Source organism: Thamnophis elegans, chromosome 14 (assembly GCF_009769535.1).
Source record: "Thamnophis elegans isolate rThaEle1 chromosome 14, rThaEle1.pri, whole genome shotgun sequence".
Classification (NCBI taxonomy): domain Eukaryota; kingdom Metazoa; phylum Chordata; class Lepidosauria; order Squamata; family Colubridae; genus Thamnophis; species Thamnophis elegans.
The window spans coordinates 48,483,463-48,499,372 of NC_045554.1; the positions used below are offsets into that span (position 1 = coordinate 48,483,463).

Consider the following 15,910-nt stretch of genomic DNA (forward strand, 5'->3'; position numbering starts at 1 on the left):
CCCAACAACAATCCGGGTCCTCATTTTACCCACCTCGGAAGGATGGAAGGCTGAGTCAACCCTGAGCCGGTGAGATTTGAACCGCCGAACTGCAGAACTAGCAGTCAGCTGTAGTAGCCTGCAGTGCTGCATTTAACCACTGCGCCACCTTGGCTCTATCTATCTATTATCTATCTATCTATCTATCTATCTATCTATCATCTAATCTATCTATCTACCTACCTACCTATTTCTATTTCTCTGTCTGTCTGTCTATCTATCTATCTATCTATCTATCTATCTATCTATCTATCTATCTATCTATCTATCTATCTAGCAATAGCAGTTAGACTTATATACCGCTTCATAGGGCTTTCAGCCCTCTCTAAGCGGTTTACAGAGTCAGCATATTGCCCCCAACAACAATCCGGGTCCTCATTTTACCCACCTCGGAAGGATGGAAGGCTGAGTCAACCTTGAGCCGGTGAGATTTGAACTGCCGAACTGCAGAACTGCAGTCAGCTGAAGTAGCCTGCAGTGCTGCATTTAACCACTGCGCCACCTTGGCTCTATCTATCTATCTATTATCTATCTATCTATCTATCATCTAATCTATCTATCTACCTACCTACCTATTTCTATTTCTCTGTCTGTCTATCTATCTATCTATCTATCTATCTATCTATCTATCTATCTATCTATCTATCTATCTAGCAATAGCAGTTAGACTTATATACCGCTTCATAGGGCTTTCAGCCCTCTCTAAGCGGTTTACAGAGTCAGCATATCGCCCCCAACAACAATCCGGGTCCTCATTTCACCCACCTCGGAAGGATGGAAGGCTGAGTCAACCTTGAGCCGGTGAGATTTGAACTGCCGAACTGCAGAACTGCAGTCAGCTGAAGTAGCCTGCAGTGCTGCATTTAACCACTGCGCCACCTTGGCTCTATCTATCTATCTATTATCTATCTATCTATCTATCTATCTATCTATCATCTAATCTATCTATCTACCTACCTACCTATTTCTATTTCTCTGTCTGTCTATCTATCTATCTATCTATCTATCTATCTATCTATCTATCTATCTATCTATCTATCTATCTATCTATCTAGCAATAGCAGTTAGACTTATATACCGCTTCATAGGGCTTTCAGCCCTCTCTAAGCGGTTTACAGAGTCAGCATATCGCCCCCAACAACAATCTGGGTCCTCATTTTACCCACCTCGGAAGGATGGAAGGCTGAGTCAACCCTGAGCCGGTGAGATTTGAACAGCCGAACTGCAGAACTGCAGTCAGCTGAAGTAGCCTGCAGTGCTGCATTTAACCACTGCGCCACCAGCGATCCTTTGGATCCTGGCAGCAGCATTGCGCATGCAACGCAGGCTTGCTGCCTTTCATCACTCGTTGCCTTTCCTGCCTTGTTGAAAATCGTCCCCAGGCCTGCCTGCTTCGGGTGCTTTTATGTGGAAGCCATTGGGTCCTGGTGCAGCCCACGCCTGCTTCCCACGGGCAGGTTTTGCCCCGACTGCCCCTTGCGTTTCTTGGAGCATCTTTCAATGCAGTGGCTGGGTTTAAGATGTGCCCGTCCATTCAAGAAGTCGGAGGCCCCTGGTCCGTCATACCTAACCGTAAAAGAGTTGGGGCCTTCTTAGAGCTTTGTGGAGAAGGTTTAAGTGTCTCTGGCAGCTTTGAGTGGATTGGTATGTGTGGATCATCGATCCTTTGACCTGGGGTCTCCTCTCAGTCTTTCTGAGTCACTCCAGTTGAGTTAAATCTCCTGCACAAAGCCCTTCTCTAGGAGTATAAAGCCAAAGAAACACTCTTCAGGCTGGGTATGATGGGGCCAGTGGCTCTTCTTCACATCCTTAGTTGCATTACATGTAAATGCAGAAGTTGGCATCAGAAGCATAACAGTAAATAAATTCTGCAAAGGTACACCTTTTCTTTTAAGTTGTCCTTATTAATTGAAGACCCAGCCAAGTTGACTAAACAGATTTGCAAGCACTCTGGCCATTGTTCCTAGTAAGGTCCCTAGTGATGGGCCCATATTTGTTTTTCCCACTTCAGGACATTACTCTGAATCGGCTGTTCTTCTAAAACATGCCTTTACGTTTCTTGAAATATTATTGATAACCCCTTCAAATGATCCACATAGGAAACTTTCTAGGGTGGATAATGTTTCATTGCTATATTTTTCTGGAGGGAACTTCTCTGTTTCTAAAACTGAGGTGCAGGATCTTTCAGGAGCTTCCTTTTATGCTCATTTGTTGGATTATCAAATGTTAGATTATAAAATTCTACGCATTTATTGATTTTTACTGCTTTGGACTAAAGTCCACTTCAAAGATTAAAATAACATAGTTTTTTAAAGGTGTCACATTTCAAATGGTTTGGTCAGTTGGAAATGTTTCCCAGTTTGCATCATTTCACTTCCCTGAGAATCTATTTTTGAAACAATTTCAGTTTGCTTTGAGAGTAACTAACACGTGATTATGGCTAATTGATTCATAAATCTGTTTTTTTTTCTCCACCGGTTTCCTCAAAACTACCAGTGACACGGATGTCAAAGAGAACGCTAATTTGGGGTAAGCAATCCCTCATCGCTCATGCATTCATAACTGGGTCAATGTTACTTTCACTTTGATTCTTCAGGAGTCTTAGCTCAGCGTCTGTGGTTGCAGAGTTCTTTGTTTCCATCTGGCCCTTTTGAGCTGGCATGCCTGTCTGTTTGGAGGTTGCCATGTGTTGGCAACTTCTTGGCAACATTTACAGCCATAGCAAGACTTCTAAATAATTACGTACACCTAGGAGTTCAGAAAATGGGTGGCATTTCCTGAAGACATGCCAGAAGGAAGGAGAGCGAGCAGAATAGCAACCCTACACTTTCCAAAATCCATTTGTCAGGGGCCATTTGTGGTTATTTCTATTTGGTTCAGTCACTGGTTATGATGAGTATTTTTCATAGAAAGTTATCACTATGCTGACTCCCAGAATAATCCAGAAAGGCTTCTGTTCTTTTTTTAAAAAAGTTTTTTTTTAAATTTTCAAAACAAACACAACACATAAAATCTTCCTTCTTTACATACTGTAGAAAGTGTATCAGTTGGTTACAAAAGACTTATGCATCTCATCAAGCATAATTTATATTAACTCAAGTATTTTAACTCAGATATTTATACATGTTACCATCAACATGCCTCCATTTTCATTTGATTATAGTTGTTTAAATGTCCTTCATCATAAAATATACCAAAATTTGATACATAACCACATACTGGCATTACATTTACTATTTCTAAAATCCTCCAATGACACTAAATCCTTATGTCCTATTCTAGCTAAACCGTAATATTTAATAAAAAAGTTTTCTATCCTTCTTTCCAAATCACTGTTTACAATTTACATTCCCATTTCCTTATATTGTTCCCATACATATATATCCGTTATTATCATTATCCCTCCTTTATTTGACTATATCCTGCATCATATCATTTTCTCCCCTAGTAATCAAGACTTAACTAAATCTAACTTAATTCTTTTTTATTATTATTATTATTATTAATCTTTATATATAATCCAAAAGGGTTTCTAATCTTTCTTTCATGGGTGCCATTCAATATTCATATCCAGTTATTACTTATCATAACACTACAAATTGCATACATTATTATCATTATCAATTATTTATTTAACTATATCTACTGTCAGTAAATTTCGCTAAGTTTAGCTAGTTTTAAATTATACTCTTCCATCTATCAACCTGTATCTTTCCAGTAACAAAACAGTGTCATATCTTCTGCCATTTGTGGCATCAATCCTCTAATCATCTCCTTAATCAGCTTTGTATGGATTCCTTTTAGCAACTCTTTGCTTATAAGATCTCTCAGGTAATTTCGATGCCATTCTTCTGTTTTCTTAATCTGCTTATCTTTTATTGTCGGTGGTGTTATCAAAACTATTGCTAATAAGATTTCTCTCTTTAAGACCATAAATTCTTTTATTTTTTCCTCTTCTGCATCTTCCCATCTGGGGAAGGTTTCCCCTCCATTTAATTCCTCTTTCAGTATTCCACTCTTTCCATTTTCAGAAATAAACCAATCACAATAAGTCTCAGCAATTTTAATTTCTTTATATTCATTTTCCTCTTCTATTTTTATTTTATTTTAACCGCCACTTTTTCCATTTGATGAACATCCATTTGTTGTTATTTCCACGTGGTTCAGTCACTGGTTATGCTAAGCATTTTTCATAGAAAGTTATCGCTGTGCTGACTTCCGGAATAATCCAGAAAGGCTTCTGTTCAAGTATTTGCTTGGGCTAATTGTTGGTGTACTAATTAAGTAACTAATCATGTCTGCTCTTAATTCTGCTTCATTTTTCCCCAGAGAAAGGGAGTCAGAACTAATAGTACGGATAAATATAATAGAGGACTCAAACTGCAACCTTCTTAACATAAGCCAAGCATGGTCTACTGACCCATTAAAATCTTCTGTCCTTAACCAGGGCTTTGTCTCCCATTTCTGCCCCCCCCCCAGCACTTGTTTTTCAAAAATGAACCCCAAAAGGCTGTGGGCCTTTGAAAAGCTAATACAATTTGCCTGAATCTGGAATTTTGGAGGGTGTGTGTGTGGCTCTTTGTGCTTGGGTGATTATTGCAAAAGGGGGTCCCCTGGGAAACATATTTCTGGCTTTCAAGTGGGGGTGGCTGAATATGACCCCGCAGCCAATAACTGATGAGAACGACATGAACTTTGAACTTTACTTTACTTTGAACTTTAATAAAATTTGTATGCCGCCCACTCCCTTGGGACTCTGGGCGGCTCACAACAAAGTAAAAACATTTAAAATATTTAAAAATACAATGTTAAAAAAAATTAATACAACATCCATTCCATCAAGTGGGGCTGGAAATTAATCAACAGCCCCAGGCCTGCCGGAACAGCCAGGTCTTGGTCTCTTTACGGAAGGCCGGGGGAATGGTGAGGGTCCGGATCTCTGTGGGTAGCTCGTTCCACAAGGATGGTGCAGCTACAGAGAAGGCCCTCCCTCGGGGAGCCGCCAGCCGGCATTGTCCGGTCGACGGCACCCGGAGGAGACCCAACCTGTGTGATCTTATTGGTCGTTGGGAGGTGAATGGCAGGAGGCGGTCTCTCAGGTAGCCAGGTCCAATACCATGTAGGGCTTTAAAAGTAACGACTAGCACCTTGAAGCGGGTCCGGAGACCAATGGGGAGCCAGTGCAGCTCGCGGAGGACAGGTATAACATGGGTGTATCTAGGTACACCCATTATCGCTCGCGCGGCTGCATTCTGGACCAGCTGTAGTCTTCGGACACTCTTCAAGGGCAGCCCCATGTAGAGCGTGTTACAGTAATCCAATCATGGGATTAATTGCTCCCGTTCCTCCCGTTGGCCTGCAGCCTCGATCCATACGCCGATCCCTACTACGATTATGAAATAGAACGCCTCTGGCGGGGAGGACAGTACGAGAACTTCCGGGTACAGTACACCGATCCAGACCCCTACCGCAACTACAGGCTGAGCAAGGTAAGCGGCTGCACCATTCTGGGTTTCCTCTCTTACTTCGAGCAGGGGCTTGTTCTGAAGCAGCTCACGCTTAAGAGCCCATTTGGCTGTAGCGGTACCAGCAGTCCTCGGCTTACGACTACAGTTGAGCCCCAAATTCCTATATCACTAAGCGAGATGGGAGATTTCGGTCCCTTTTTATGACTTTCCTCGTCCCGTTGTATGATTTTTTTTTTCTTGCCATGTTTTTAAAATGAATCACTGCGGTTGTTAAGTTAATAACACAGTTGTTAAATCAGTGTTTCTCAACCTTGGCCACTTGAAGATGTCCGGACTTCAACTCCCAGAATTCCCCAGCCAGCATTCGCTGGCTGGGGAATTCTGGGAGTTGAAGTCCGGACATCTTCAAGTGGCCAAGTTGAGAAACACTGTGTTAAATGAATCTGGCTTCCCCATCGATTTCGCTTGTCCAGTAGGTCGCAAAAAAGGGATCCAGTGGCCCAGGGACACTGCGGCCGTCATAAATATGAATCAGTTGCCAAGCGTATGAATTTTGATCAGGTGACCACGAGGATCCTCCAGTGGGTTGTAAGTGTGGAAAACGGTCGTCAGTCACTTTTTTCAGTGCTGTTGTAACTTCAAACGGTCACTAAATGAACTGATTTGATTTAATAAATTTATAGGCCGCCCAATCCCGAAGGACTCTGGGCGGCTTACAGAAAATAAATTTTAAAAGTGAAAAGTTAAAAAATGGAGGAAAACGGATTAAAAGAAAGCACATCATGCACCCAGTCTAATCGGGGCTGGACCTCGGTCATGAAGTCAACAGCCCCAGGCCTGCCGAAATAGCCAGGTTTTGATAGCCTTTCGGAAGGCCATGAGAGTGGTCAGGGTCCGGATCTCTGGGGGTAAGTCGTTTCATAGGGTCGGAGCAGCTACAGAGAAGGCCCTCCCCTGGGGAGCCGCCAGCCGACATTGTCTGGCTGACGGCACCTGGAGAAGGCCCACCCTGTGCGATCTTATCGGCCGTTGGGAGGTATGCGGCAGAAGACGGTCTCGCAGATATCCAGGTCCTAGGCCATGTAGGGCTTTAAAGGTAATGAACTGTTGTAAGTTGAGGACTGGCTGTAGCCTCTCCATCCATTAGCCAGCATTTTTTGCCTGTGTGTGTCAAATTGCTCCAGGAATTTTGAGAAACAAGAAGTGTGGCTTTTATACACACAGAGATTGGAAGAAAGCCTGGTGAGGAGCAACCTGTAATTTTATTAGTTTAATGGTGGGCCTCTGGGAGTAAATATCCAGAGAATGAAGCCATTGAGTGTCGTTGAGCCAACTGAAGACTTCCCTTGGTGTGACATGATTCAAGATTTGCTGTGGGTCAAAGGTAACCTGTAACCTGGCTTATTCTTTTCTTTCCTTCCCCAGGAAAGGGAGCGAGAGAGGGAGCGGGAGAACCGGCAGCGGGAACGGGAGCGCGAGAGGGAGCGGGAGCGGGAGCGAGAGAGGCGGCAGAGAGAGCGGGAGCGTGAAAGGGAACGGGAGCGGGACAAGGAGCGCCAGAGACGGAAAGAAGAGTGGGAGAGGGAGAGGGAGCGCATCAAGCGAGATGACAAGGAACGCCCACACCGGGACCGAGATCGGGAACGGGAGAAAGAGCGCGAGAAAGAGAAAGAGAAGCCAAAACCTCGATCGCCACAGCCAGCCAGGTATGGATTGCGTTCGTTGGTCTCGTGAAGGCATCTCCTAGCTCAGCAACTTTTAAGACTCGTGGGCTTCAATGCCCAGAATTTCCCAGTAGCTGCTGGATTCTGGGAGTTGGAAGTCCACGAGTCTTAAAAGTTGCGAGTTTGGAGACCTGATCTTCGGTTCCAGGTGGCTCACAGCTCCTTAGATCAGCTCTGGGAATGTTGAGCCTAGCCAGAGGCCTGTGTTTGGCAGAGTTAAGATCGGGGTTATCCCCAAAGGCTGGAGAAGCACAGGCCCCTCCATGGAGCATTTAGAAAATATTGGGAAGATTGTCTTGATTCCGCCACAAATTACAGAAGGATTCTGGTGGTTTCCCTGTGTCTTTGTCCTTTGTCCCCCCAAAACTCCTTCTTCCCTTCTTTTTAAGCAGCTTGAATAATTTGTGCCGAATGTGGGCTCTTCTTGGTATCGGTGGGGTTAGAAGGTTGTCGTCTTTTTTTGAGAACAGATTGGAACGATGCATCCCGCAGGGTTGTCCTAGATACAGGCTTTTATTTCTGTTCATATAAAGAACTGGTTGCTGGAATTGGGTATGTCTAGCTTAATGAAAAGAAGGACCAGAGGTGGCATCATAGCGATATCTCAGGGGCTGCCGCGTAGAAGAGGGGGCCGAGCTATTCTCCAAAGCACTCGAGGGCAGGACAAGAAGCCATGGGTGGAAAGTAACCAAGGAGGGAATCAATCTAGAACTAAGAAAAAAAATTCCTTGACAGTGAGAACAATTCATCAGTGGGAGAACTTGCCTCCAGAAGTTGTAGATGCTCCGACACTGGAGGCTTTGGAGAAGAAATCGGACTACCATTTATCTAAAATGGGATAGGGCTTCCTGCATGAGCAGGGGGTTGGACTAGAAGACCTCCAAGGCCCCTTCCAACTCTGTTGTTCTGTGCGGTGTGTTTTTCTCAATGCCAGTTGCCTCTCCAGCTCTGCCTTCTTCGCTCTTGGCAGAGCAGTGAGCCAGGCCCGAGGACTGCCAGATCCCTCCCCTGGCATTTCTGGCATTCTTGTCCTTGAGTTGTGCCAACAGCCTCTTGGCTCGGGATGCGTGCCAGGAAAGTGCATTGTGTCCCAACCTCTGCTTCACTCTACAGTACGAATGCGTGTGAATAATCTGGTGAAGTCCGGTTGATGTAAGACCGAAATGTACGCCAATTGCTAAAAGTCAATTTTCCCAGGCCCATGCGCCTTTCCGCCTTGGAGAGGAAGTCGCATTGTGGTCCCTCAGAGATTTTTCCCCATTGACAGTTTTCCACAAAGGCCCCAGGTGACCCTCCGTAATTCGGCTTGATTTCCCAAGGGGGGGAGGGCGGGGAGAACGTTGGAGAGGATTTGATAAAAAGAACTCGATTCGTTTTCCTGAGGTTGCTCCGTGTTTTTAATGCTTTTTAAATCACTGCTACACAATGGTACTAATTTGTTATCTGTATATGCTGTTTATTGGGTTGCTGTCCAGAGCCACTTTTCATGAGGGGGAGGGGGTGTATAAATTCAATTAATTAAAGTAAGTTAAAAATAAATACAGCCTTCAGCTTCCAGAAATTGGCCCAAACGTTACATGCCTTTAATTCTGAAGAATCATGCTTAAATCCTCTACCAATTTTCCTGATGGTAAGCTCATCCCAGACAGAGAGGGTGGTCCAATCTCATCTTAAAAACTTCAAAATAGGGGGAGAAAAGGTAAGAAGAGGTGAAGAGCAGAGGAGAGGAACGGGAAGGAGAGAAGGGAAAGGAGAGGAGGAAGGAAGGAAGGAGAGAAGAAAGGGAAGGAAGGAGAGAAGGTGAGAAGAAAGGAGGGAAAGGAAGGAGGGAAGGAAGGAGAGAAGGAGAGAAGAAAGGGAATAAAGGAGAGAAGAAAGGAGGGAAGGAAGGAGGAAAGGAAGAGAAGGAGAGAAGAAAGGAGGGAAGGAAGGAGGGAAGGAAGGAAGAAGTAGGATTGTTGTAAAATAAGATGGGTGTATGGGATGGTAAGAAAGCAATCTCAATTATATTGTCACTTGTAGGGGAGAAAAATTGTTATAAATACATATTATTAACAACAGTTATGAGATTATATAATTGTGAATGTATATATGAGAAATAAAAATTAAAAAAAACTTCAAAATAGAATATTCTTTGACTTATTTCTGAGTAAAGATTCGTACAAATTGTCATTCAATAAACCTCCTGCATTTACGGTTTTTCTCCCCCCCCCCCCCAAAGAAAAGTAACAAGGAAAGTGGCTCTTGACTTTTGCAACTCCGGCAGATCTCATCAGTTTATCTGCAGATCTACCGACACTCGGTTGACGTTTGAACAACTGGGAAGTAGATTTTATTTTTGTCTTTCAGGAATGCTTATTTTTATTACAGCGTGTTAATTAATTGCAATCTTTTGACTCAATATGCGATGCTTTTATTACCCATCGTCTGTGTTTTGCATAAGCTGATGTCTAATTATAGCAATCTTTTGTCTGTATTCTTTCTGTGTAACTACCGGCTTCTTACTTGGAGTGGGAGTGACTTCACTTTAATTGACTTTATTTATAGACTGCTGTGCTTTCCCTAATCGTTAAAACTTGGCTCAGCTCTTGGCAACTTTGCCCTCTTGCGTAGTTTTGGACTGATGCTTCCAAAGAGTCACGTGACCTGATGGAGATTCCAGAATGCCTCTGATGTAGGATTGACTCCATTTCTGTCATCTGCCATAAGACACATTTCCTGATGTGTAAAAACACAATAATAATAATAATAATAATTATTATTATTTTATCGCAACAACAGAATTGTATCACAGCGGCCAGTTGTTTCGCCGGATTTGGCATTGGTTACTAGTCGGGCCCCACCCAGGGGCCTAGGACGTCGTAACGTATTTTTGTAATATGCGTGCAGATCCAAGCAGTGCGGCTTTTTGCATTTGACTGATGGTGATTTTGTCAATTTTTAACTGTTTTAAATGTAATTCCAGTGCTTTTGGAATAGCACCCAGTGTGCCAATTACCACTGGAATTACCACTGCTGGTTTGTGCCATAGTCGTTGAATTTCGATTTTTAGTGTCCTGGTATCTTGCGATTTTTTCGTGTTCCTTCTCGTCGACCCTGCTATCACCTGGTATTGCGATGTATTGTTGTTGTTGTTGTTGTTGTACAATTGTATCACAGCGGCCAGTTGTTTCGCCGGATTTGGCATTGGTTCCTAGTCGGGCCCCACCCAGGGGCCTAGGACGTCGTAACGTATTTTCGTAATATGCGTGCAGATCCAAGCAGTGCGGCTTTTTGCATTTGACTGATGGTGATTTTGTCAATTTTTATTATTATTTATTTATTTATTTATTATTATTATACAATTGTATCACAGCGGCCAGTTGTTTCGCCGGATTTGGCATTGGTTACTAGTCGGGCCCCACCCAGGGGCCTAGGACGTCGTAACGTATTTTCGTAATATGCGTGCAGATCCAAGCAGTGCGGCTTTTTGCATTTGGCTGATGGTGATTTTGTCAATTTTTAACTGTTTTAAATGTAATTCCAGTGCTTTTGGAATAGCACCCAGTGTGCCAATTACCACTGGAATTACCACTGCTGGTTTGTGCCATAGTCGTTGAATTTCGATTTTTAAGTCCTGGTATCTTGCGATTTTTTCATGTTCCTTTTCGGCGACCCTGCTATCACCTGGTATTGCGATGTCTATGATTGTGACCTTATTTTTCTCAACCAGTGTGATGTCTGGTGTATTATGCGCCAGTATTTTGTCGGTTTGTATACGGAAATCCCACAAGATCTTGACCATCTGATTTTCGGTGACTTTTTCAGGCTGATGTTCCCACCAGTTTGTTGCTGTTTTAATATTATAATTTTTGCACAAATTCCAATGGATCATTTGTGCTACTGAATTGTGCCGCAATTTATAATCAGTCTGCGCGATTTTTTTACAGCAGCTGAGTATGTGATCAACAGTTTCATCAGCTTCTTTGCAAAGTCTGCAATTGGCATCATCAGAGGATTTTTCAATTTTGGCCTTAATGGCATTTGTGCGGATAGCTTGTTCTTGCGCAGCCAGGATTAGTGACTCTGTTTCTTTCTTTAATGTACCTGTTTTTAGCCATAACCAAGTTTGTTCACTGTCCACTTTATCTTTTATTTTTTCCAGAAATTGTCCATGCAGTGCTTTGTTCTGCCAACTCTCCATTCTTGATTTTATCACATCTTTTCTGTATTCTTGTTTTGTCTGTTGGGCCTTCAGTAGATTTTTGTTCTTTACTTCGATTAATAGATGTTCTTGGGTGTCTTTTAAATAATCAGCCAGTGCATGTTTTATTATTTATTATTATTATTATTATTATTATTATTATTATTATTATTATTATTATTCCAGTGGTAATTGGCACACTGGGTGCTATTCCAAAAGCACTGGAATTACATTTAAAACAGTTAAAAATGGACTACCTGTGGATGGTTTTGGGCTTAAGGTACAAGTGGCAAATTTGCAGCTGGGCTTCCTTGAGGAGCTCCTCACACCTGGCCTTTGAGGCTCCGTGTTGCTGATTGCTCATTTCTGTGGCTCCTTGTCAGTTGCTCCGGAGAAGGGGGGTGGGGGGAGAACCTTGGATGACTTGTGGGCTTCAGCTCCCAGAGGCCCTGAGGCAGACATGCTCCACCATGCTGCCACGGTGGAAGTTGACGTCCACCAGTTCCCCACCTATGCTCCAGGGGAGGGGAGGGCACGCGTTCCCTCTTCGCCCTGTAAATTAGGCTGAGAGTTCACAGGTGGTTCAACCCCACCCCAAAGGAACTTCCTGTCTGAGTGGAAATTGGGCTCTCCCATTGCTCCATCCTCCCAGCCTCCTCGGAATCCGTTGGCACGGGGGCGGGCGGGTGGGGGCTGAAGCTGGCACAGGTTTCCCATTGTGCAGAGCTGGCAAAGCCTCGCCTCAAATCCCTTTTCGACCCCCCCTTACACCTCTCCTTTCACCCGGTGGCCTCGGATTCTCACGCTCCCGGCAGGGTGGTTGGGTGAAGCTGGTGCCTGATGCTCCCCTGCAAACCTGCCCAGGTGAGCTGGCAGAAAGTGGTGATGTAGCCGAGGGTTTTCCTGGCTGCTCCGTCACTTGTATCTGGTTGTGAAAAACCGAAGCTCTGAGGCAAGAATCCGGGCCAGGAAGTTCAAATGATGCGGCGTGGCAGTTGTAGCCGGTGCAGAGGCGTGTTGGAGCTCACCGTGACGTCATCTCGATGGACTGAGAAGAATCCTGCCTTTCTCTCTGGCCACTAAAGGGGGAACGGAAAGGGCAAGAACAGCAGGGAGACCGATGGGAAGGCTGCCAGTCGCTGGCAAATTGATTTACTGCCAAAGGAAGCAGGCTAAAATTGGGTTTTTTTAAAAAAAAAGAAAAAAAATCATGAAATTCGGTCTATTTAATCACAGGTTGTTCTTTCCTGTTGTTGTTTTTTTTTTAAGATAATCTCTGCTACCGTATTTTTTTGGAGTATAAGACGCAACTTTTCACCCCCTAAAAGAACGTGGAAATGTTGGTGCGTCTTATACACCGAATACAGCCATTTTTGGCCTCCTGAAGCCATGCCCCCCCCCAAATCCCATTTTTTGCAAAAAAAATGGGGCGTTTTTGCCTTCCCCCAGCAGCACTCTGCAGGCTTCAGCAGGGCTGGAGGAAGGCAAAAATGTCCCCCTTTTTGCGGGGGGGGGGGGTGTCCATATTTTGCAAAAACGGAGGTGTTTTTGCCTTCCCCCAGCCCTGCTGAAGCCTGCGGAGTGCTACTGGGGGCCGGGGAGGAAAAAACCTTTTTTTTCCCCCCTTAACTGTTTAAAATCTTGGTGCGTCTTATACACCGGTGCGTCTTATAGTCTGAAAAATACAGGAATTGAAGGATTTTTGCCAAAGTGCATACAAGGAGAGAAGAACGATGCCCAGAGGCAGTTCCCCCCCCCCCCCCTAATTATACCTGTTATGTTTTGTTCCACTCATCCTCTATGGCAGTGTTTCTCAACCTTGGCAACTTGAAGATGTCCGGACTTCAACTCCCAGAATTCCCCAGCCAGCGAATGCTGGCTGGGGAATTCTGGGAGTTGAAGTCCGGACATCTTCAAGTTGCCAAGGTTGAGAAACACTGCTCTATGGAGGAGTCTATTCAAAAGGGCAGCTGACTCACAGGACTTGGTTTTATACAGGTGTTTGTCAATTTTGGGTTTTCTAGAAACCAGGTTAGCCGCCTTCTTCAACCAAATCTCAGATTGCAGGTCGTCCTCGGCCTACAACGTACCGTTCAGTTGGGCTCCAAATTCCTGTTGCTAAGCGAGACACTTGTTAAAGCAGCGTTCCCCCATTCAATCGCCTTTCTGGCCAAAGTTGTTAAAGTGAATCCCTCCCGTTGTTAATTTAGTTGCACGGTTGTTAAGTGGATCTGGCTTCCCCATCGCTTGCCAGAAGGTCGCAAAAGGGGATCACGGGACACACACACCCTCCCCAGGGGACACTGCAACTGTCATAAGTACGGGTCAGTTGTCAAGCTTCCGAATCTTGACCCCATGACTGTGGGGATGCGGCAGCAGTTACAGGGGTGAAAAACGGTCGTGCCGCTTTTTTTCAGTGCTGTCGTAACTTTGAACGGACCCTAAGTGAACTGTTGTAAGTCGAGGATTGCTTGTATTCCAGTCAAATCCCAGCTCTGGCACTTAGAGTTTAGAGTTTTATTTAATTTGTATGCCGCCCTTTTCCCTAAGGGGACTCAGGGCGGCTCACAACTCAAAAAGGGAAGGGGGGGATACAAACAATTTAACAAGAACACAAAACTATACATAGTTAAAAAGCACAACAATCATACCATTCGAAATAGGGGCAGCGAATCTTTAGCCCCAGGCCTGTCGGAATAGCCAGGTTTTAAGGGCTTTGCGGAAGGCCTGGAGGGTGGTGAGGGTACGAATCTCCACGGGGAGTTCGTTCCAGAGGGTCGGAGCAGCCACAGAGAAGGCCAGTCGGCATTGGCCGGCGGATGGAATTCGGAGGAGGCCTAGTCTGTGGGATCTAATGGGTCTGTGGGAGGTAATTGGCAGCAGGCGGTCTCTCAAGTACCCAGGTCCAATACCATGAAGGGCTTTATAAGTGACGACTAGCGCCTTGAAGCGTATCCGGAGACCAATAGGCAGCCAGTGCAGCTCGCGGAGGATAGGTGTTACGTGGGTGAACCGAGGTGCACCCACAATCGCTCGCGCGGCTGCATTCTGGACAAGCTGAAGTCGCCGAATACTCTTCAAGGGCTGCCCCATGTAGAGCACATGCCACTTGATGGCATGACCATTGAATGTTTGGTCCCGGGTGAAGGTTTGCCAGAGGCCCCATCATCGCCTGCGCCAAGATTGAACAAAGGGCTGCAGGCGTTTTTGCTTCTACTCTTGTAGACAAAATTGGCAAAAATTTAACATCTGTGGACTTAAATAGTGAGGTGGTTTTTTTTTTAGTATCCCTGCAAAAAAGCCGCTCTAAAGCTTTTGCCTAACTTTTGATTTCTCCCTCTGTATCTTGCCTGGCATCTGAAAGCTGATTTTATTTGTCCTGTTCTGGGTGACTGGAGAGTTCATAAGATGCCGGTTGATGATGATATTGAATACACAGTAGTATGACTCACCTGTAAGAAATTCCATGTGGACTTAAATTCCATGTAGATCCATTAGAGATAAAAAGAAACCAGCTTCCTTTTCCTCCTCCACCCACCTAGTCCCCCCCCCCTCTCTCTTCCCCTTATCTTGAATTCCTAATGCCAGCCTCTTATCCAAGGAATCTTTTTTAATTTATGGAGGAGGCTCTTTCCTTCCGTGGAAGAAACCCAAATCTTCCTGGTGTTTCTGTACTCACTGGTCCCAGGCCGAGCTTAGCAAATGAGAAAGTGTCAGGCTCCCTGCCGGAAGGGAGTGTCCCGCTAAGATCATGCAACTGGAATGACACAGTTGTGTTTTGCATAACGAAAGAGTCACAACCTTTAGCAAGAATGGGTGCTTGCAATTTGTGGATTCCTCCGTGTCATGAGGTCCCCTCTTGATTAGTAATCTGCTGGTCGATGCTGGTCCTATTTTCTTTCCTGGATCGTGCCAAGAAATCTTCCTCACCCACAGGAAATATCACACAGTCACGAACAAGAGCCTCTTTCTTGGTCCACAAGGACTTGTATCAGGTTCTCCCGTAGATGCCTGAAATCAAGGGTGAAATCCAGCAGGTTCTGACAGGTTCTGGAGAACCGGTAGCAGAAATTTTGAGTAGTGTGGAGAACCGGTAGCGGAAATTTTAAGTAGTTTGGAGAACTCGTAGTGGCAATTTTGAGTAGTTTGGAGAACCAGCAAATGCCGCTTTTTAATTTTTAACGCACACACACACCCTCGAGTCATTTGAAATATAGCATAGGGAGCTTCAATTATTCCTAAGAGTAATGAGTATTTGAGATTTGTTGGAAACATCACCAATATTTTTTGAGCTCCAGCCTTTATTAATACTAATAGTCTTTGTTAATATCAGTTACGTTTCATAAAGATAATGCTTAAAAGCAGTAATACAATACAAGATCAGAGTTGGAAGGGGCCTTGGAGGTCTTCTAGTCCAACTCCCTGCCTAGGCAGGAAACCCTATACCGTTCCAGACAAATGGAAATCCAACATCTTAAAAAACGTCCAGTGTTGGA

At 44.5% G+C, this 15,910-nt stretch overlaps 1 protein-coding gene across 1 annotated transcript in view; it reads left to right on the forward strand.

Moving 5' to 3' along the window:
- Window positions 1-15,910, forward strand: part of ZC3H18 (zinc finger CCCH-type containing 18) — a 37,954-nt gene that overhangs the window by 6,611 nt on the left and 15,433 nt on the right. Inside the window, exons 7-9 of the mRNA XM_032230707.1 lie at window positions 2,536-2,568; window positions 5,402-5,528; window positions 6,933-7,213. Coding sequence (XP_032086598.1) covers window positions 2,536-2,568; window positions 5,402-5,528; window positions 6,933-7,213 — 441 coding nt within the window. The remainder of the gene's footprint in view (window positions 1-2,535; window positions 2,569-5,401; window positions 5,529-6,932; window positions 7,214-15,910) is intronic.